Source organism: Notamacropus eugenii, chromosome 5, assembly GCF_028372415.1.
Source record: "Notamacropus eugenii isolate mMacEug1 chromosome 5, mMacEug1.pri_v2, whole genome shotgun sequence".
Taxonomy (NCBI): domain Eukaryota; kingdom Metazoa; phylum Chordata; class Mammalia; order Diprotodontia; family Macropodidae; genus Notamacropus; species Notamacropus eugenii.
In genome coordinates, this window is record NC_092876.1 from 291602397 (window position 1) to 291625164 (window position 22768).

The 22768-nt window shown below is 34.7% G+C and overlaps 1 protein-coding gene across 3 annotated transcripts in view; it reads left to right on the plus strand.

The window, feature by feature from the left end:
* Nucleotides 1-22768, plus strand: part of LRP1B (LDL receptor related protein 1B) — a 2222640-nt gene that overhangs the window by 1323328 nt on the left and 876544 nt on the right. For all 3 annotated transcript variants that reach the window (XM_072613193.1, XM_072613191.1, XM_072613192.1), the window contains 2 exons: nt 4103-4228; nt 11261-11377. In XM_072613193.1, coding sequence (XP_072469294.1) covers nt 4103-4228; nt 11261-11377 — 243 coding nt within the window. The remainder of the gene's footprint in view (nt 1-4102; nt 4229-11260; nt 11378-22768) is intronic.

Here is a 22768-nt window from a genome sequence, read left to right on the forward strand (position 1 = left end):
TGGAGCAACAGTTAAAAGAACACTGGCTCTGGAGTCAGGGGACCTGCATTCAGATCCACCTTAGACATGACCTATTTATGAACTTTGACAAATTCATTTAATCTCCTTAGGGTTCGGTTCATCATCTATAGAATACAGGACTAGGTGTCCTCTTAGGTAACATCCAGTTGCAGATGTGCCCTATTTTGAACAGATGGAATTGTATTCTGTACTTATTAAGTAATATGATGTTGTTGTTCAGTCATTTTCAGTTGTGCGTCCAACTCTTTCTGACCCCATTTGGGATTTTCTTGACGTAGATACTGGAGTGGTTTGACATTTCCTTCTCCAGCTCATTTTACAGAGCAGGAAACTGAGGCAAACAGAGTTAAGTGATTTGCCCTGGATCACACAGCTAGTAAGTGTCTGAGACCATGTATCATGATAGTTGACCTCTATATGATGCAGCCCATAGCTTTATAGCAATTAGCTTTAGGGACATATCTTTTCAACTGAACGTAAACTCTTCCTTCAGTCCTAAACCATGTTAATATGCCATTGCTTTTAACTGACTGGGTAGTTAGGGAGATATTTTATTTGTTCATTCATTCATTAGCTCAACTTGGATGTCAAATGATGACGTTTATGGAAGTATCGTTGACGATCTGTGATTTTCCTACTCTCACTTACCTTGGGTCCCCATATTTTTACATGTAGAGAGTAAAGTGGAAATCTGGCAATACTTTGGACATTTTGATCAGTGTAGATCGCTAAACTAGAATTCAAGTAAAAATATCAATTTGACAGTCTTTCGGATTAGATTGATCATATATACTGAGGTAGACATTTACTTCAATTTGTACTGTTTAGTCACAAATCATGTCATTCTTGTAACTAATTGAAGATGTTTTATCACTTTTAAAAATCCAATAATGTCAGCAGCTACAAAGAAATCTAACTGAATTTTGTAGTCTTTAGTGCAATTATTTCAAAAGTTCCCACAGGATATAGGAATGTTTTCTTAATTAAAGAGGTTAATGTGATGATTTTAAAAAAAGTGAAGTTTAACATTTTCCCAAATTAAGATGCTAAGGTTATTTCCTTTGAAAATAAGGAAAAAGCAACCTATTCTTACTTGGAGATATAGCTAAAATTAAGAAATATTAATGAATTATGACATTTTTCTGTACAAAATAACCATAGAAATGAAAACAGATATTAGACTTTTATCACTCAGATGTCTGACAAAGCAGAGAATTCCCCCTTCCCCATCTATAGGCATAGATTTCATTTGTCCTTGTATTGAGTTATAAAGTTTGCATAAACTTGCATAAACATAATGTTTTTCTATACTTTCCCTTGAAATACTAATTTGCTGAAGGATGTGAGGAGGTTAGAGTATTAAGTACTAAGCTGCTTGTAATTTAGTTTAAAGTTATGTATTATATGTACAATTACTGTCCAGGATACTTAGATATCTTGAAGCTATTTAATTTTGTATAACATTTTTGTGTGATGGACCCTCATAAATGTGGATAGCTATGATTAACATATCAAAAACCTTCTAAAATTTTGAAGGATCTTCCCAGGGGATTAGAAAAATAATATCCAGTAAAGAGTTGTCAAATAGCTTGGTCAGTTGTATAATAACTTTCCTATCGTTGTGAAAATGCAACTAGGAAAATGATGATATTCAAAAGATGTTTCTAAACATATGTGCATGTATGTGTACATAGGGACATATCTTTAGAAACTTCAAAAATCTGTGATCTCATTACTATCTCCAGTAGGAAAGGTCCATGTAGGCCTTATAATTCTGATTTTTTTAGTGGATATGAGTTTAATAACAATATAAATTCATATACACATATATACGTATATGTATGTATGTATGTATACATGTGCACACATATAACTTTAAAATATACAAAATGCTCCTTTTTAGAGGTATAATAATTTAGAGATATAACAGTTACTGTGGTTAGTAAAGAAAGTACCAGAAATAGGAAATCATAACACTTTTATAATTAACCTTGGAATCTTCATTTGGGAAAAAAAAAATGAGACAAACTTTCAAATTCTTTCCTGGTTAGCCTCTAAATAATTCTTTAATAGCAAACAACCCTTTCTTGAGTTCGATCTCAGGGGCTCTTGAGTTTAAATTGCTGGCAATTCAAAGGATTAGATTTTTCTATAGTGTCTTTACCCACCGCTTTGTGTTCTCATTACCCATTTCTTTATTCAAGTCTGCCAATAGCCCTAAGGAATTTCATTTGCCTTTATCCTCATGGTGTGTATTTCAGTGTTAGTCATGTAAATGTAAAGCAAGTTTTTATATGATAGAATTGTTTAGAAAGTTTCACCTAATGACCTTCAGATTCCTTATTATCCTATTTTCTGTGGTTCCTATGAGATTCATCTGCCCCTTTATTTCTGAACGACAAGATAATAGCATCACCCCTTAAATTACCATTTATATCGTAGTGGAAAATTTCAAAAACTCTATGTCAGGCTTCACTGAAGTGAATATATAAAATGTTGGCACTTTGAGATTTTGACCCTGTAATATGTTGGATGACTTTCTTTTTTCCATAGGATATGATCTTATTCAGTTCCGTGAGGTGAATACAGAATATTAATCATATCCACATACCAGGTTATAAAAGTGTTTCCTCTACCCATTTTTTGCTGTTATAGATGAATCAAAACTTTTCAGAAGAGTGATAAAAAGCTTCTTTATTACCATAGCCATTTTAAAGATCAAAACAGGTTTCTGTAAAAAAATAAACTGGAAACGTACGCTCTTGCAGTACACCAGCATTGTAAAATGAAGCACTATTTTCCATCTTCTAAGACTAATACCAACATTCATTTTTATCATGCTGAACTGCAACTACAAAGCACATTGCAAATTACTTCAAAAAGAATGTTGAAGTTGGGGAATAAATGCATAAGAGTATGCCAATTCAGGCAGGGATTTAGCTTCCAGTACTTAGACACAATAATCACAGTGGGTTAACATTAAGATGGTACCCTGTGGAGCTTAGATATTGGAGATTTAATCCTTAGCTGTGAAAAGCTTTGCTTTTGAAGGTTTGTCTGTGGTCTTCAATATTGTTACGTTTGCTTTTCTGCAAAAAACAGGATGATCAATTTTGCTATGGCAATTATACATAATCACATATTTAGCATGTACTTCCTGTCCTAAGTGGTGATTTCCCCTAATTCTCTACTATTTCCCTCTATCCCCTGAAGAAAATGGAATAAGAAGAATATGATGAGATTATTTTAACAGTTGAAAAATATACGGATGTACAACACAGAGACCTATTTGCTGAAAACAGTGGTTATCAAACAGTTGTTCAAATTTAGGACTAAGAGGAAAGTTTTTTAAAAATTGCTCATGTTCCATTCCCACAACTCCCCACCCTAGATGCTCAAATGAGTGAGTTTATAGCTGAGAAACTTTAAATTGTAATGCTAGATATAACAGTCATTTAAAAAAAAAAAGACATAGGGTAGTTGGTGAGGCTATCAATAGTATTACCTGAAATTTATGTAGTGTTTTAAAGTTTATAAAGGACTTTGCACACATCTCATCTGAACCTCACCACAACCTCTTTAGATAGGTATGGCAGAAATTATTATTATTATAATTAACATCATCACCATCATCATTCCTATTTTATGGATGAAGAACCTGAATCTAAAGGAGGCTAAATGACTTTCCAATGGCTACACAACCCCAGTAAGTGTCCATGATAGAAACTTGAGACCAGACCTTCTTTGTCTTCAGGAAAACAAGCTGTGCATCATGCCACGCTACCTCTGTTAGAAAAAGCTATCTAAATTTCATATCACATATGAATTTTACTTTCTAGTGTTTGTTGGCTATGTGGGCTGTTTTAATATTTTTATTGGGATTGGAAAATTTCTGTTTAACATAAATTCTGAATTACAGAAAATGACAAATCATGGTGTTTACATCACGATGAGCTAGTCACATTAATTGTACCTACATTCTGAATGCAATTCAGGATAATCATGTTTTCAGCAGATTCCAGGTGATTATACAGATAGGAGGAAGTAATCTTTTTTTGTTGTTTCCCTCCCTCTCCTTCAGTTAATCACAGCTGCCCTGATGATCAGTTTAAGTGTCAGAATAATCGCTGCATTCCCAAGAAATGGCTTTGTGATGGAGCTAATGATTGTGGTGGTAATGAAGATGAATCCAATCAAACCTGTGCAGGTAAGCTTTGTGTGCATGTGTGCGTGCGTGTGTGTGCGTGTGTGTGTAGCTTTGATCCAAAGTCAGCTTCCATAAATATGTAGGTCTGTAGCTCCAAACCAAGTCAAAAAATTCCCAGTGATGAGGATATGACATGTGTAATTTTTGTTGCCTCTAAGATTAAAATAAAAAATATATTTTTTACTTAAACCTTCTGTTCATCTCTGTTTTAAAAAATAATTTGGGCCTTTGTCTATCTATCTGTATCTAGTCCATACATGGGTTCATTGTTGATGCATTACCCAGACAAAACTAAACCTTCCTTGGTCATTAGAAGTTAATCTGTTGTTGGGCTTTGATAAGAATCTTTTCACTAGCAGAAGCCTAAATTTAATATTCTTTATTCCATTTGCCCCCTTGAATACCTTTGTGAATAGTTTTTTGTTCATGGAACATCGTTTATGTGCTTTTTTAAAAAATGAAATCCCAAGACCACCATGGTATTTATATTTCCAAAAAATCTGTTGCACTAAAATGAATCCAAATACCTAGCTAGTTTCTCGTTGCATAGAAACTTACAACTGGCAGCATGTTACTGTGTTGTGCCAGAAGTCATTTATAGAAAAATATTGAAAAATACTATGCTCACTGTTTTTCTTTCAATGCTGAGTGAAAAATAAAGTACTCAGGAGTGTGTTCCATCTGTACGTGAGCCTTCAATATGCACTCTCTTGTACTTTTAAAACTACAAAATATTATTTGTAGTTATGTGAGAATAATTGGCAGGTGACAATAAATTCCCTCTCTTTCTCCACCTCTTCCTAGACCATCTCTACTCTTGACTTTCAGATTTGTTATATGCATGGTACATATATATATATATATATATATACACACATATACATGCATGTGTATGTATATATATATATATATATATATATGCATGTGATTTGTCTTATTTTTTTTCCTGACACATTCAATTTCAGCCAAAACTTGAGGGTGAAGTGAAAGAATGAAAATCATCTATATGATCTTGGATAAAGCACTTAACTCCTTAATTATCTCATCTGTAAGCTAAGAATAACACAAAAAATACTCTCTCTCTCTCTCTCTATATATATATGCACTATGTAATATATAAGGAGATAAACTACAAATATGTCATAGAAAGATTCTCTACACCTGATATGGAGGTCCAAGAAGAGATGATCTCTGGAGGACCTTTCCAACTGTAACAATATGGATAAAAACATAAATTACCTTATTTCACATGTATAACACATAATATATACCTTCATGTCACATATATATTATATATATAATTTAGTTTGTATACATATATTTCATATTATGCAGTTTATACCTCTACATACTTATATGATATGTATTATTCATTATGTATTATTCATATGTATTATGTTATGTATGCAGTATTACCTACTATGTGTATCAGTGTATATCCTCATATAAGTTACTTAAGTGTATATATATATATCATATGCATGTATATAATATGAATATTTACAAGAGTAGTGTATATCCTCATGCATGTTATATTACATACATGCAGTAATATAGTATATATCCTCATAAACATTTCATATGTATTGTTTCTCTCATTCTGTGTAGGCTTATAGTTGGAAAGGTTTTCCAGAAATCAATTAATCCAGCATAATGATTTCAAGCAAAAGTATTATTTTTCCAAGCTTACAGATGAGACAATAGAGAAGTGATATGCCTTGTATATTTTCCTACAGCTGTGAATAGTGATGGAATGAGAACTGGAATTTAGTTCTCTGATCTTCCTCTGGAATTCTCTTTCCATCATACCATACTTCCTCTAGCACTCTGTATTTTGTAATAATGTCCATTTAAGTTTTCCTAGGATTTATTTACAATGTACTATCATTTTCTACTGGAACATCTCTTCTGCATTCAGTGCATTTTTTTCAATTTAAAAGTCTAGTTCAAAGCTAGCACTTTTTTTTTTTTTTTTTAGCTTCTGGGAAGAATAGTCTTTTCTTTATAGACATGAAGCATCCATTTTAAAACAAATACTGGGCTGACAATACTATATGTCATTCATTTCTTCAATTCTATTGGTAAACAAAAACCTACTTTTCTGTGTAAGATTTTTTAAGAGTTATTTTGGATTGGTTAGCTGTTCAAAAAAGCATGAGGACAATGCTCACTTGTAACAGCAAATAGAGAAATCAATTCTATCTAGTGAGCTTTCTAGTACATCACAGCATTGCAATACCTTCCTGAAAAGAGTAAAGATTGCTTTCAGCGAGTGTGGGAGTGTTCTTTCTAGACACTGATTTTAATCAATTAGAGCTAAGGTTTGCCACACAACACTGGGTAGCCTTGGCAGTGTATTTATGATATCTTTTATAGCAACTGAATACCCTAAAATTTTAGATTAAAGACATGAAATAAAATGTGTATTTCTTCCATATTAAAAACTATGAAGCATATGGACTATGTATATATGGATAGATAAATGAATGGATATGTGTCTTCCGTCTTTTCACAAAAAGAAAAAAACAAAATGGAAGAAAAGAAAAGAAAACTAGGAATAAAAACAGAAAAAGAGGGCAAAGAAGCATAGGTTTGAAGACTAGGGGCAAGTTATTTAGTAAATTCTCTATTTTGCCTGACTTAGAACATTCCTTTTAAAATCCGGTGACCACGGGTTCTTCGAATTAGAGCTACAAGTCATTTTGAGGTTTTCTATGGCAACCCTCCTATTTTCCAAATGAAGAAAACTGAGACATAAGGATAGGAAATAACTTCTTTAATGTCTCTCAGATAATGTTTCATAGATGGAATTTGAATTTAGGATTTCTGACTCCATAGTCAGTGATCTCTGGGACTCTGTAACTCCAATTTATAACTTCTTTTATTCTGTTAGATTTACTCTATTGTAAACTCTACTTTCCAAGAATTGTAATCCATTTCAATGTTCTTTAATCATCATCATAGGGCATTCTTTGTTTCTAACCAAAGACTTTGACCACTTAAAATGATTCTCTTTTGAAAACTAGTTTCCCTTTTTTCCCCTTATTATTAATAGAGCTCAGGTCAGTTTCATTTCCCTTGAGTTTCTCTGTATATTTTATCTACTCCTGATCCAGCATCCAAGGAGCAAGTAAGGAAGGAGAACTTGAGTTTGCAACCCCCCTTTTCCTTAAGATGAATATAAGCCATTAAGGGATTTGTCAGATTTTAAGTGCAATAACAATCTCAGGAAGGTCAGCATCTTTTTTTACCAGACCCCCTATAGGGTCAGATGATTTTTACTCTTTCCGTTTGCCCTCATATTTTTACTGAATTTGCATGTGTCAGGATACAGGTGTGCACCTATTTAAGAAAAAAAAAAACTAAGACATTAAAAATCTTTTCATATACATTGATTTTTTTTATAGGGGCCATGGATTTCTTTCAAATAGTGAGCCTTCCAGTGCATTTAAAATAGAATTTAACTTATATTTTATGGACATGTAAATCTTTGAAGGTCATGTTCTGTGGAAGTCAAGAGAACATCAAGTTTAGAGCTCTTTTAGAATCCCAACTCTGTTAATTGAGATTCGGGGAAAGTCCAGAAACCCCTATAGGCCCCAGTTTCCTCATGTGAAAAATCAAGAAGCTGACTTGGATAATCTTCTTGTTTTAGATAATATCTTAAGATCTCAGGCTCTACATCCTATAATCTATATTACATAAATACAATGATTTGCATAAAGTAAGATATCTAAATCAGCCTCCCTTTGACTCTGAATATAATATAATATATGATATGATTCAATGTAATATAACATAACATAACATAATATAATATTAGTATATGTAATATAAATATAATACATACTCTGCAACTCCCCAGATCAATAGTTATATTTTTGTCAAACATTCTCATGCTTTTTGTATTTTGTTTTTCTCTCTGATTTAAGGACCAATTATGTCAGCCATAGCTGAGTTGTATGTCATATATACATACTATTTAGTGACGATTAACTTCTGTAATTACTGTCAAGTGACCTAGGTGCCCCAGGGGATAGAATACTGGGCTTGGGGTCAGGAGGATTTAACTTCATGAGTTCCAATTTGACCTCAGACACTTACTAGCTGTGTGACCCTGGGCAAGTTACTTAACAGCATTTACTTCCAGTCTTCATCTGGAAAATAAGCTAAGGGAAATGGCATATCATTCTAGTATCTCTGCCAAAAAAAACCCTGAAATGGGGTCACAAAGAATTGGACGTGATACTGAAAGAACTAAATAACAAGAATTATTGTCAACATACAATAATACATTACATAATATTGTCTAGGAAAGCTATTCAATATATAGGCAGAAATAACATTTTATGAAAATTGCTTGAATAATATTAAGAATTGCATTAAGTAAAGGTAACTCATCATCTAGCCATTGCACTAGTTTTATTCCAGTTTGGCAGTGACATTTCTTGTTTTTGTAGAGTGATGGAATTTGAGACTGACCAAAGGAAACTGGGGGCATTAAATAATTCTGACTTTTAATAAAAGTTTTCTAACAATTATCGATATTTGTTTGAAATGAGATATAGTTGTACAACAAATACATTTAAAAAGTTGTGAATCCATTGGGAATCTCTTTCCCATTTACATTCTCTTTGTGCTACCTGATTTCCTTCTTCCACAAGGGGCAGTGAGTTAAGGGCAATATAACAGCTATTCTATCAATATCACCATTGAATAGTAAATATATGCTTTCCTTGGTCAAAGCCACTTGTGTTGTAAAAAAAAAATACATAGGATCTGCTATTGATCGTGTCATACAATTTAGAACTTAAAAGAGTTTCACAGATAAATTTTAGCCAGCACACCCCCCCCCTCCAGTGGGGATATGTGAGACATGTGACTGACTCCAGAACCCTCTTGATTCAACTTCTATGTAGGGATGTGTTCTGTCCACTGTGCCATCTAGCTATTTATTAGTTAAGTTGCCTGCTACACATAGGAATTATGTGAGTGGTGCCAAGATATACAGCTAATATTAGAGGAAGGATCAGAATTCAAGTCTTTCTGATTCTGTCTAATGCTCTATCTATAGCACAGCATGCTGCCTCCATATTCTGTCATACATAACATACAAAATTACTGCTTTTGGATATTGAGAAGAAAATCAAGTGCATAGGGAAGGGCAAATGATTTAGGGTGTTTGGGATCATAATCATCATCACCATGTTAAATCCCTTTGTTTTATAGGTAAGGAAACTAAAGCAAAGTTACTTGCCCAGAGTGAGAGCTGGGCTTTAAAACTTATGTATCTCTAATTCATGATGGCATGTTTGCCTGGGTTCTGGATAGTGGACAATGCTCTCATGACTTCCCAGTCACCAGTGGAGTGAAACAGGGCTGTCTGCTTGCTCCCATGTTTTTTAGTATGCTGTTTTCAGTCATGTTGTCAAATGCTTTCAATGAGGATGAATACGGCATGAAGGTCAACTACTATATTGATGGTAAGTTCTTCAATTTGAAAAGGCTACAAGCCAAGACCCAAGTGGAGGGAGTGTTGGTGCATGGTTTTCTGTTTGCAGATGATTGGGCACTCAATGCAGTCTCTGAAGCTGAGATGCAACAAAGTTTGGATCAATTCTCTGCCTCTTGTGCTAATTTTGGCCTAATAATTAACACCAAGTAAACACAGGTGCTCCATCAGCCAACCCCACACCATCCATACATGGAACCATTGGTTACAACAAATAGAGAAATTTTGAATGCTGTGGATAAGTTCACTTACCTTGGTAGTGTCCTTTCCAGGGATGTACACATTGGCAATGAGGTTGATGCATGCATTGCCAGAGCTAGCTCAGTATTTGGGATGCTCTGAAGAAAAGTTTGAGAGAGAAGAGGTGTTAGACTGACTACCACACTGAAGGTCTGCAGAGCCATTGTGCTGACCTCATTGTTGTATGCCTGTGAAACATGGAGAGTCTACCAGTGCCATGCCAGGAAACTGAATTGTTTCCATTTGAACTGTCTTAGGAAGATTCTGAAGGTCACCTGGCAGGATAAGTTACCAGACAATGAGGTCCTTGCTCAAACTAAATTGCCAAGCATTCAAATTTTGCTTCAGAGAGCACAACTCTGATGGACTGCCCACATTGTTTGAATGCAAGATGTACGCTTGCCAAAAAGACTATTTCATGGAGTACTTGCATGGGACAGGTGATCACATGGTGGTCAGAAGAAATGATACAAGGACACTCTCAAGGTCCCTCTTAAGAATTTTGGAGTTGATTGTGTGACATAGCAGACACTGGCACAGGACCACTCAGCATGGCATGCCCACATCAGAGAACGTGTTGTGCTCTACGAGCAAAGCAGAATTGAGACAGCACAAAGGAAACATAGGATGTGCAAATTTGGGGTATCCACCCCAAATGTTCACACAGACTATCTGTGCCCAATCTATGGTAGAGCATTCCGAGCTCATATTGTTTGATGAGCCACAGTCAGACACACTGAAATTTCATTTTATTATGGTGATGTCATTTTGGTCCTCTTCAAGAATGAAGGACAACAACCATCTCCGATTCCAGATCTCTTGCTCTTCTCCCTCATTAGATGATGTTTCCTTCCTGTAACTGATTCTTCCTTTTTATTACTTACCATTTTACTACTTGAGGTTTTCAAATCAATCTAGGGAAAAATTCATCTTTGTTCATTAAAAGTTGGTGAGAAATTATACTATTTATTCATAAGAGTGTGTTAGAAAGACACATTTCTTGCTAATGAATTCATGGTTTTATTTGTAGATGCCTACAGGGTTACTGAATATGTCATATTTTTAACAATCACATTAACTGAAAAAAAAAGCATTTGCACCTTATTGAGGACAATCTAGCTTTTGGCTTTAAAAAAGAAATTATAGCTGGAAATATTCTAGTGTCATAGTAGTAGAATACATTTAGTAAACATCATAAGAGAGATGCAGGAATTTTTTTACCTATATATTATATTAAAGGGCTTTGTTTTTAATCTGTGTATATTCATTTATCTTTGCAGCCAGAACATGTCAGGTGGATCAATTCTCTTGTGGAAATGGGCGCTGTATCCCCAGGGCTTGGTTATGTGATAGAGAGGATGACTGCGGTGATCAAACAGATGAAATGACATCCTGTGGTAAGTTAATGATAAAATAGGATGATACTAGAAGAATACATGTCTCCTGGAAGATTCTACCATGGTATTTCCTAAAAAGTCCAAATAAAATGAATTGCTTTCAAATGTCAACTTTTTTTCTTTATAATTACAAGTCAAAAATGTAGGAGATATGTTCCTTTGCATTACTTCCTTTAAGGACTAAAATCTATTTTAATGATAACATATTATTACATTCATGAGGCAAGAAACATTTTCAGCTAAATATATGGAAACCAAATACTGCAAAATTTTTGAGGAAACGCTGTTTAGCAGGTTAACAAGATATTTTCATGGTCATTATTATGCTTAGCAATATGCAGTAAGTTTAAACTTTTTAAAATTATAAGAAATGCTGTGGATTCAGGAGACAAAACTGTAGGCATTCTGAGACAATAAAGAAAAAAAGCCTTTAAAACGAAAGGATTTTGCCCATTACATAGTCATATAATTTAGCAATTCATTCACTTGGCAACACTGTATAGTCTTTTTGACTTCTGACTGACACAGTTCATTGTTAGTTTAGCATAATTTGTGTTGTCATGGTTTTAAAGTCTCTTTGCAGCAGTCCTTGGTCCTTTGAGGACATGTGGCAAAAACATGTTGTTATACCATGTAGCAAACAGTGTCACAATGTATACTCATATACTAATGTGTTTCATTATCATTTTTCTCACTAATATTTTCAGCTATTGCAGGGATAATGAGCTGGGTTCTTTTTGAAAATCTGTGCTCCAGTTCAAAGTTCAGTCAAGCCTTTTCCTCGGCACTCTGGGGAAACTTTATTTTTGTATCATATTTCCATATTCTATCTAAAAAACTTTTAAAATGATCTGAACAAAGACATTTAACCTTATCCAGGAAATTTTTAGAAGCCATGGATTAGTAGCAGAGATGAATAAAGGATAAAAGAGGCAGAAAGATGACAGGGCCAGCCAAAGGAAGAAAACAGAAGAGAAACAGATGATGAAGCATGAAGTGAAGCATTCCAAAAGTTTCCTAGGGGATTAGGGCAGGCAAGAAGGTCGAGGGTTAATTCAGTTCAGTGCAATAAGCCTTTCTCACTTCCATTGCTCCTCTGTATGCATGCCTCAGCCTGTCTAACCTGTTGAAATAAAAAAAAAAAATTCAGAGGCCCATTGAATTTATATTTGAAAGTGTTCTTAGTAATTATCAAGTCCAATCTTTTGGTGATGATAATAATATCTGACACAGTATAGGGTTTGCAAGGCACTTGTCATTTGTTAGCTCCTTTTAACCTCCTAAAAACTCATAAGGTAGGTTTCAGACTGATTTTATAGCTAAGTGGGTGCTGAGAAGTTATGTTAGTTGACCATGACTACACAGCTATTAAGGAACAGAAACAGAAGTGGAGCCTAGGACGCCGAACTTCAAATGCAGGCACTTTTTATGATTCCTCAATAGGACGTTGTATCTTGGACACTCAACACTGAAACGCAATGAAATTCACTCCCCACTTACCTCTTCCTCAAACTGTTCATTCCACCTTTAAGATGCACCTGAACCATCTTCCACATAAAGTATTACTTACTAGTATATTCCCTTCCAAACTATCTTTTATTGATTGATCCACAGCATATTTATTAACTTTATCACCATATATGCGTACACATACACATACACAGAAATGTCTGTTTGCACATATGTGACTACATACACATCATATGTATTTATATATTATATATGATACATACATATATAATACTATTGTGTTTGTATGTGAATGGGTTAAAAAAAAATTTAATGCACTGAGACATTGGGACATTTAGTATGTACTTAATGTTTCCCCACATTCGAATTTAAGCTTATGGGAGAAGGGAATGTTTCTTATTTTGTTATTGCATTGTAACAGTTAGCCCTGAACCTTACACATGGTAAGCACTTAATAAATGCTTGTTGATTGATTAATTGATTGTATGACTATGGGCCCCAGTATTATTGCTGAAAAATAATTAACACCTAACTCATGGGAATGGTGTATCAGCTACTTCAGGGCAGCATTTTGTAAACTGTAAAATGCTATAGATATATCAACTATGATTATAAAGAGATAATTCATGTAAGGATAAGTTGGGTTCTTTTTGCATCCCCAGGGTGTGGTTATTACCATGAGCTCTCAGGGAAGTAGGCACCTCCAAAATTCCCCAGTATTCCTTCCTTATGTGAGGCTTATCCTTTCCAGGTTCTTGTTTGCCTCAAGGACTCATTTATGTTCGGGCAAGGGACATAAGTTATGTTTTATGTTTATATGCTTTTCTATTTGTGGATTAGTATTTACTAGTCTAGGGGACAGGGTTATGGCATATCCCTCTTGTTTATGGGAAATCCAAACAAGATATGTGCCTGCTTCTCCCCTCATACCTTACTATACTCTCAAAAATGATTAATGTCTCCTCTCCCTTTGAAGGGGACAAAAACCTCTTCCCAAATTTCTGGCCTCATAGGGACATTGATTTCTCAAAAGAAGATGTAGATGGCATGTAGATTTTGCATTTATCAGTTCCTTGGTCATCCCTAAGGATACAAAGGGTTTTAGCCAAGAAGTAAATAGTGTAATTAATCATTGAATGTTTGGTGCTATCAACTGGTAAGGACAGATTTCTCTCTCTTTATCTCTTCCTCCCCTACCAAAACAGAAGACAAATAGAGATGATAGTGAGCATCCCACAGTTCAGCTAGGCATTGGAATAGGAATCTGCTTAGTAGGTAGCAGGAAGAAGCATAGCAGCAGTTCAGTCTCACCCAACACAGGACATCTGTCATGGATCTCCTTTCCCCTCATGAGTTCAGATTTTCTATCCTGCAACAACAGCATGCAAAAGAACCAGTGGGGGTGGGGTATGTGGTAGGAAGAGGGCATTCTATGACAGGTCCTCCTCTCAACCTCCAGCGCATTATCCTGCTTCATTTTCATTCACAAGATGGAATCTTTTCTGATTTTTTCTTCCTACAAATGTCAATGCCAAGATAAAAAATTATTGGTGTCTGACATTACTCTGACTTTGCTCACTTGAAAGTGACTGGGAGCCAAAGGTTTATATTATTATTCATAATTATAATAATATGTCACACTAAGCAAAAAAAAGTACAGTGTAAGGAAGGAGAAAGGAGAAGTCAAGTGTTACATATTTTCTCACCTCTTTTACAGACTAGTCTTTTCATACAAAAACCACATCATAGGATATACATATATTTGTTCCCTAATGTGTAAGTTCCCTTAATCCTTTCCCCAGTTCACAAGATCCCTAACAAGGACATGCCTTAGAATTTATGGACTGAATATATTTTACAGACCCAAGAGGCAGAATCCCAATTTAGATACAGTCCCATGAAAATCAGGGTGGGAAAAGAAAGTTGTATCCAAGTTCATGAAACTTTAATTGCCTGTTGGTTCATTTTCTTTTAGATACTAAACTTGTATAAATATTTTACTTTTCAAATAAGGTTATAGTAACTGCTGAATCACTATATGAACATTTCCTTCAATTTAATATATACACATGCATATATTTTATTATGCTTTGTTCTTTTGTGTGCGTATATATGCACACACACACACATGAACATATACACACACAAATGGACAAAGAATAACAGTCGCTTAAAACTGAGATGTAACCCAAACAGAACATTTTTAGAGCTAGAGTGAAAGAACATGCTTTTGGCAAGTACCACAAAATATATCCTCAAATCAACCTTGTAATACATAATGTGAAAATCAGACATAATTAAGACAAATTTCATTGAGAATTAGTTATTATAGTGGCTCAGATATATATATATATATATATATATATATATATACACACACACACACACATACATATATACATATGCATGTATGCATGAAATTAACAATGTTTCCATATGATAGTTTTCCATTTTTCCTAATTATTTTTGGTTAACTAGGTATGTAGATCAGTTTTTTCCCCCAGGCTACTGAAGGTGTTTGTATTTGTAACACATTAAGTAAATAAAATCACACAATATTTTAAATCATTATTTTTTAATTGTCATCCTCTTTAAATTTTGGTGCCCTCACACAAAATACCCACTGTCCCTTCCTAATTAGATCTCTAAGTGAAGGTAAACATACAATTATAAAATTAAAGATTTAGAAATTCAAGAGATCTTAGCAGTCTTCAAGTGCAATCCCTTCATGTTACTCTTGAGGAATTGGAAGCCCCATTTGCTGAAGGCACTAAAGAGGCTAAGTGGCAGAATCAGGTGTTGAACCCAGGACCTTTGACTCCATTTGCACCCCTGTATGTTGAATAGTTTTAAGAGTAACGTCATAGATGACAGTTCTACTTTATTTAGTATTTTTTCAGCTTCCCTGGCCTTGAATGATTCAGGGCTTTGATGATAAAGGCTGAGGTCAAAGGTATTGCCTCAGTCTGGGCTTATTTATTCTAAAGAGCGAGTTTCATTGTCATCCTTAATCCTCCCTAGTTAACAGTCATCAGGGAGATGTTATCATCAATCCTGGGTGACAAATCCAGGGGATCTATTTGGAGAGGACCATGGCAGAGATAGTACAAACTTTTCCACCACTGGTAAATTTTACTTTAATCTCATCAGAGGTGAACTTCAAAAGCATAGTGGTAAAGAAGATGGAGTCATGGTCTGGACATCATAGGTTGGCATCTAGTGTCAGATTCAGGTCAATAAAAAGAAGCCATCCTATTATCACCTATGCCCTGGGAGCCAAGAATGCCTCTTTTTAAAAGCAATTTAAACTACCTTGCCTGGAATTCAGATCCCTCCATAATGTGGCCCCAACTTATATCCTTATCTCTGCTGTTTTCATTGCCCCTGTACTCAATTTTCTATATTCCGGACAAACTGGAAGATTTATCATTTCCCAAAGATGCTCCATGCCAAATCCTACCCTTTTTTTTTGCCTCTGTGCTTGGCTCATAAAGATTCCTCTATATAAATTGTTCCCTACCTCATATCTACTTGTCACAGTAATAGTCATCTTTAAAACACCAGCTCAAATTCTGCTTCCTCCATGAAGTTTTCCCCTTAGTTAGGAATGATTTTTCAATCCTCAACCTTCTAAACTATTTGGCTTATACCTATCTTAAGATACTTATCAAACATAACCTGGTATTTTATTTATGTGAATGTCTTAACCCCTCAATTAGATTATGATTCATTTATAACAAGGACCATGTCTTAATCATCTATCCATATTTTGTGATGACTTGAACATAGCAGACACCCAAATGTTTTTTGAATGACTGAATAAATCCTTTTTTAATGTAACTGTGCCTCAGAACTCCTGCATTGAACTCACATGAATGGAGTTCAGTCTTGGGGGTGCCTCTTTCTAGTAGCAATATTCATGGCTCATTTCCCCTTCACCTGGGGCTCAAAAATCTGAATGTAACAATTTGTAGATTTCCACTCAGGGTCTTTAGTTCCCCTACAAGCTTCAGACCGTGCTTAAGCACTTAAATATATAACCAGTTTACTAAAAGATGTCTAAGAAATAGAAAAGAGCTTTTTACTGACTGAGCCCAACTAGCAAAGATATATTTTTATACCATCTTCCTGTGTTATTTCCTTTTTGCACACTAACCCGGTGGTTTAGATTCCCTACAAATCTCACATTTGCAGGTGGTCTTGTCCTTTATTTGTGTATGACAGTGGGCATGTCCAATGTCTGATGCCCTTCTCCTTTTCTTTGGAGAATATTTTCCTCCTCTTCTCTGTTTATCTCTATTTCTATCTGCCTCTCTGTCTCTCTTTCTGTCTGTCTTTCCTTCTCTCCCTTTCTGTCTCCTTGAATCTCTTTCTCTCTCTGAAACTCTCTCGGCTGTTGGTCTTTAAGCTTCATAACATATATCATCCCAAAACTTTCTTCTTAGTTATGGAACTTGATCATTGGAAGAATGGTGGTGACTTTGATGGTAATAGAAAAGTTAGAAGAAGGGGGAGGGTTTGGGCGGAGAATGTAGTAAGTTCAATTTTTCTGCATATTGAATTTAAGATGTCCGTAGAATATCCAGTTCAGGGTGTCTAATAGACAGTGGGAGACGTGAGATGGGAGGTCAGGAGGGTTTAGGGCTAGACAAATAGATTTGAAAGATGATAATAGAATCCACTGGACCTCATAAAATCCCAAATGAAATAGTATAGAGGAAGAGGAAAGACGGTCCAAGACAAAGCCTTGGGGAATACCCAGAGTTAATGCTTATAACCTGGTTGGAGATATCCACGGGAGATGAGAAGGAATGTTTAGACAGGAGAAATAGGAGAGATGCAGTGTCAGAAAAGCCTAAAGGAGGTGTGGTATCAGAGCAACCCAAAGGAATAAACTAAATAAACTAAAAGGATAAAAAATACAGAAGAAAAGTAGTGTCAACAGCTATAAAGAGTTGAAGAATGGTGAGGTCTGAGAAGTGACCATTAGATCTGGCAATAAAGAGAGCAATGGTCATTTTAGAGAGAGCTATTTCTATTGAATGACGAGTACAGAAATCAGAGTTAAGAGAATGTGAGAGGAAAGTAAAAGTACATTTGGTTGGCAAAAATCTCTTTGCTACCCATTCATTATTCACTTTCATCCTTGTATCTGTAGTGGGAAACTCAATACCTTTTCTTCATGTTCTTCTTTCCCAGCTATCTGTATTCTGGGCATTATTGGTCATGTGCTTTAGAATTTTTCATCTAACTACATTTTCAATGACAAAATTATTTTTGTAACTGCTAAGATTGTCTGGGGGTTTTCTACTTATAAGTACCTTCATTCTCAAGGGCTGTTCAAGTGGAGGTCCCCTCAGAGCTTTCTGGGCATACCTACTACGTATGTTTCAAATTTCATGAACAACACTAATTTTAGTAAGCACCTTTCCCTCTTCTATGCAAAAAGGAATATTTTTGTGCTCTACATTCCAGTATGAGTATCATTTCTGTTACTAATCAAGAAGTAAAGGTATTGAATAAAGCTCCCTGCCTTAGAGTGCCCTTGACTTCCTCAGGATGAAACCAGAAACAAATCTTCAGTGGATTTCTATAATAACACCTATATAAAAACTTGAATCGTTTTCACAGCCATTTGCCAGTATAACAAGTTAATTACACATTCAAAGTTGAGGTTTTATGTGGGCAAATAGATGCATAATTAGGAAAGTCCTCTGAGAATTCAGTCTTAATCTTTAAACCATCTTTGAAGCTCTTAGTATTCTTCCCTTGCAAAAATGAGGATCTGAAAATTGGTGCTGCATCCAAGAGGGAACAGGTGCAAACTCAGAGGCCTGAGTAATAGATTCTTCTTGTGTTAGAACTGAATGATTCCTCTTCAAGGATAAGACCCAGGGTAATGGCCATGCATACTCAAATGCCATCCCAACAAACATCCGACTTTGTAGCTGTGTTTATACTTGCAAAGCCAAGTGGAGAAAGGAGTTGATTATCAAGATAATTAGAGTTCCCTAAGCTCAGTTTTGTCTCATTTATTCACTATCTTAAACAAAGGTTCTTTGGAGATTGGGGATGCATGTAGGCTGCTGTATATGAATAATTGTTTCCCTTCATAACTTTACTTTGCATGCATATTACTTAATTTCAAACAAATTCAAAATCTTCAGAGCTTTCTATCTTCCAGGTTGCTTGTTTTACCTAACTTGCAATCTTTGCTTTTATTTGGAGATTAAAAATAACATGAACTATTCTGAAAGTTCACTTTTGGAAACGCATCCGAAGTTTGAAAAAAAGAATGAGAAGATAACTGAAGATTTAGAATGGGTTAAAATAATAAACCTAACAATGTTCCATTTGTTAGAAGAGTAGTATTTTAAACCCATGGAGCCAAGGATGTTTCCATCCTAATTGTTAATATACTTGTAGCTTGAGCTGAGAAAAAACCAAGAGGAGACAGAATCAAAAAGAGTAATTGTTACCTCTCAAAAAGAAGCACCCAAGGGAAAAGAAAAAAAGGCTTTTTGCTTTTGCTTTGTTAAAAGAATACAAAGTATCATTCGTTTTTATAGAGACTATTGGAACAATGAAATTCCTGTATCTGAGTACAGTATTGATTTTTTTTATATCATAAGAAAAAGTGGATATCAATATAAATTTTAATATATTAAAATACATTATGTTCCTTTAATATACATGAACTGTAACATTATATGCTACAAATGTGTGTATATATGCATACATACATATATATACATACATTACCCAAGAAATATATTCTTTGAACTAGATGGATCCAGATTTTCTGCTCTTTTATTCATATTTATTTTTACATGTATTTAACAGCTTTATTGATTTAGTGGAAATAACTAAAAATTTTAGAGGTGGACAGTTTAGGGGACATCTAGTCTACCCTGTCTTCTCCCATAATACAGATGAGAAGAAGGAAGTACAGAAAATAAGAGTTGTTGCTCCAAATCTCATAACAAGGGGTAGAGCCATGTTGGTACCTGTAACCTCTTTACTTTCTGCCATATTAGTTTGTTTCTTTTAAATACAATGGTGGCAGCTAAGCAAAGACTTTGTTTTATTTCAGGGTGACCTCCAATTTTTAGTGTACTCTAGACAGTTGCTTTAGAGTTACTATTTCTCAAGAAGCTATTTCAAGATTTCTCATTTCCCAGGGCCATGATCCAAATGATTATCAGAGTGAGCTAGTTTTCTCTCTTTGCTTATTTATTTTAATTGCTGCATTATATTGCGCATTGTAAATAGAAGTGTAAATATTCATTTTTTTCATTTTTCCCCAAAGCTGGGAGAAATATAGTATCTATCATCTATCTATCTATCTACCTATATACCTAACTATCTATCTATCTATCTATCTATCTATCTATCTATCTATCTATCTATCTCTCTCTCTCTCTCTCTCCTCTCTCTCTCTCTCTCTCTCTCTCTCTCTCTCTCTCTCTCTCTCTCTCTCTCTCTCTCTCTCTCTCTTTCTCTCTCTCTCCTCTCTCTCTCTCTCTCTCTCTCTCTCTCTCTCCTCTCTCTCTCTCTCTCTCTCTCTCTCTCTCTCCTCTCTCTCTCTCTCTCTCTCTCTCCCTCCCTCCCTCCCTCCCTCCCCCCCTCTCTCTTTCTCTTCACTACTGTAGGATATTTCTCCCTATATGGACCCCTGACATCTCAAACTTCCTTCCAAAACTCATCATTTTCCCCAATACCTTTTCGCTTGCAAATTTTTCTTTTTCTGTTATTGTCTTAACCGTGCTCCCAGATTCAGAATTTGGCAGCCATCTTTGAATCTTTCTGGTCCTGCTTCACTCCACACATTTTACCATTTGCCAAATACTGCCAACAATATCTAACGTCTCTCCTCCACTCCCTCTGGAATCACCCTACTTCAGATCTTTATAAATTATTACAAAAGAGTCCTAATTTTCCTTCTTACCTTTACTATACTCCACATTCAAATCATTTCAAATACAACTGCTCAAATGATCTTCCTAATGTACTACTCAGATAATGTCAGATGCAAAAACTTTTGATTCACTATTATCATCCAAGTTAAGTTTAAATCTTAACCTTGACCTTCACGTGCCTTTACAGTCTGTCTTCAGCCTACCTATCAAATCACATGTCATACTACTCTTACTCTAATACTCTATATTCTAGACAAATTGAGTACAAGTTATCCTATATTCTTAACCTAAAATGTCTTCAATGTATCTTTTCTTAATTATCTATTCTAAACGTAAGAAATAAAACAAAAATTTCCATAACATAGTAGAATGGGGGAGGGGGAGAGGAGGATGTTTGTACATGAAACTGCAAATCTGTTATGTACAATTTGCTATTCCTTCCTTTTAAACGTATAACAAAGTTATCAGGTACCTTTTTCCCCCTTTTTCCTTCTCTCCCCTTCCCCCAAAGATGGCTACCATTAGATACATATGTGCAGACATGCACACACACATACATATGCATATATGTATATATGTATGTTTGTGTGTTATGCACACACATATACATATATGCATGTGTGTATGTGTGTGTATATATATATATATATATATACATATAGATACACACACAAACTCTTTTAGTGTAATGCTAGATTGCTATCCAAAATAGTTGGATCAAATTATTTTGCTGAATTTGAAAAAAATAACACAATTGATTTGGAAGAACAAAAAGTCAAGAATACCAAAGGAACTAAAAAAAAATTAATGAAGGAGGCTTAGCAGTTCCAGAAGTCAAACTCTGTTATAAGGCAATAATTATCAAAGCTATCTGTTACTGGTTAAGAAATACAAAAGTAGATCAGTGAAACAGCTTAGATTTACAATTTGCAATAGCAAATAAATATAGTAACCTTGTATTTGACAAGTGTAAAGACAGGTTTTTTGGAATAATAATTCATTATTTGGAAAAAAAATTGTTGGAGAGACTTAAAAAGTGATATGGCAGAAACTGGACATAGGCCGATATCTTGCAGCATTTACCAAGATAAAGTCAAAATGTAGACATGACCTAGATATAAAGAGAGACAATACAAGAAAATTTGAAGAACATGGAACATATTACCTGTCAGACTTATGGATAGGTGAGCAATTTATGAATCAACAAGAGATATAGAGAAGAGTGAGGTGTAAAATGGATAATTTTGATTACATTAAATCAAAAAATTTTGGACAAATAAAACAAATTATCCAATATCAGAAGGAAATCAGAAAATCGTGTGTGGGGTAGGGCAGGAGATTCAGAGACAGTTTCTCAGATAAAGTTCTTGTATCTCAAATATAAAGGAATTTTATCTAATGTATAAGAAAATGAGTCATTCCCCAGGTGAAAAATAGATAAAGGATATGAACAAAGAGTTTTCCAATGAAGAAATACAAACAATTTATAATCATGTGAAAAAATTCTCTAAATCATTATTGATTAGAGAAATGCAAATTAAAACAACCTTGAGATATCATTTTCTACCTATCAGATTGACTAAAATGATGAAAAGTTGGGATACTAATTCACCATTGTTAGAACTTGATTATGTCTTTGTGCACATTAGTTTCCCTTATTTGAAAGACATCCCCCTACTCTTTTTTAGGCCCACCTCAGGAAGATCTTTTAAAAAATGTCTATACTTTCCCTTCCCTCTCTCTAAAGAAAATGATCTCTTTCCCTTTAAAAATGTAATTCTGCGTTGTTTGGATGATTGTCTCACATTAGTACTCGGATTCTGTAATTTAACCTGGTTACTGGAGTACATGCCATATATCCCTTCCCCAACAGTCTCCACTTTTCGTCTTTGAATCTCTGGACCCTAGCACAAATGAATATATAATAGATATTTAATAAATATAGGTTGAATTTCATCAGTGTCATTCAGCCAATTTTACATTAATAAAAATTTTTAAAGAC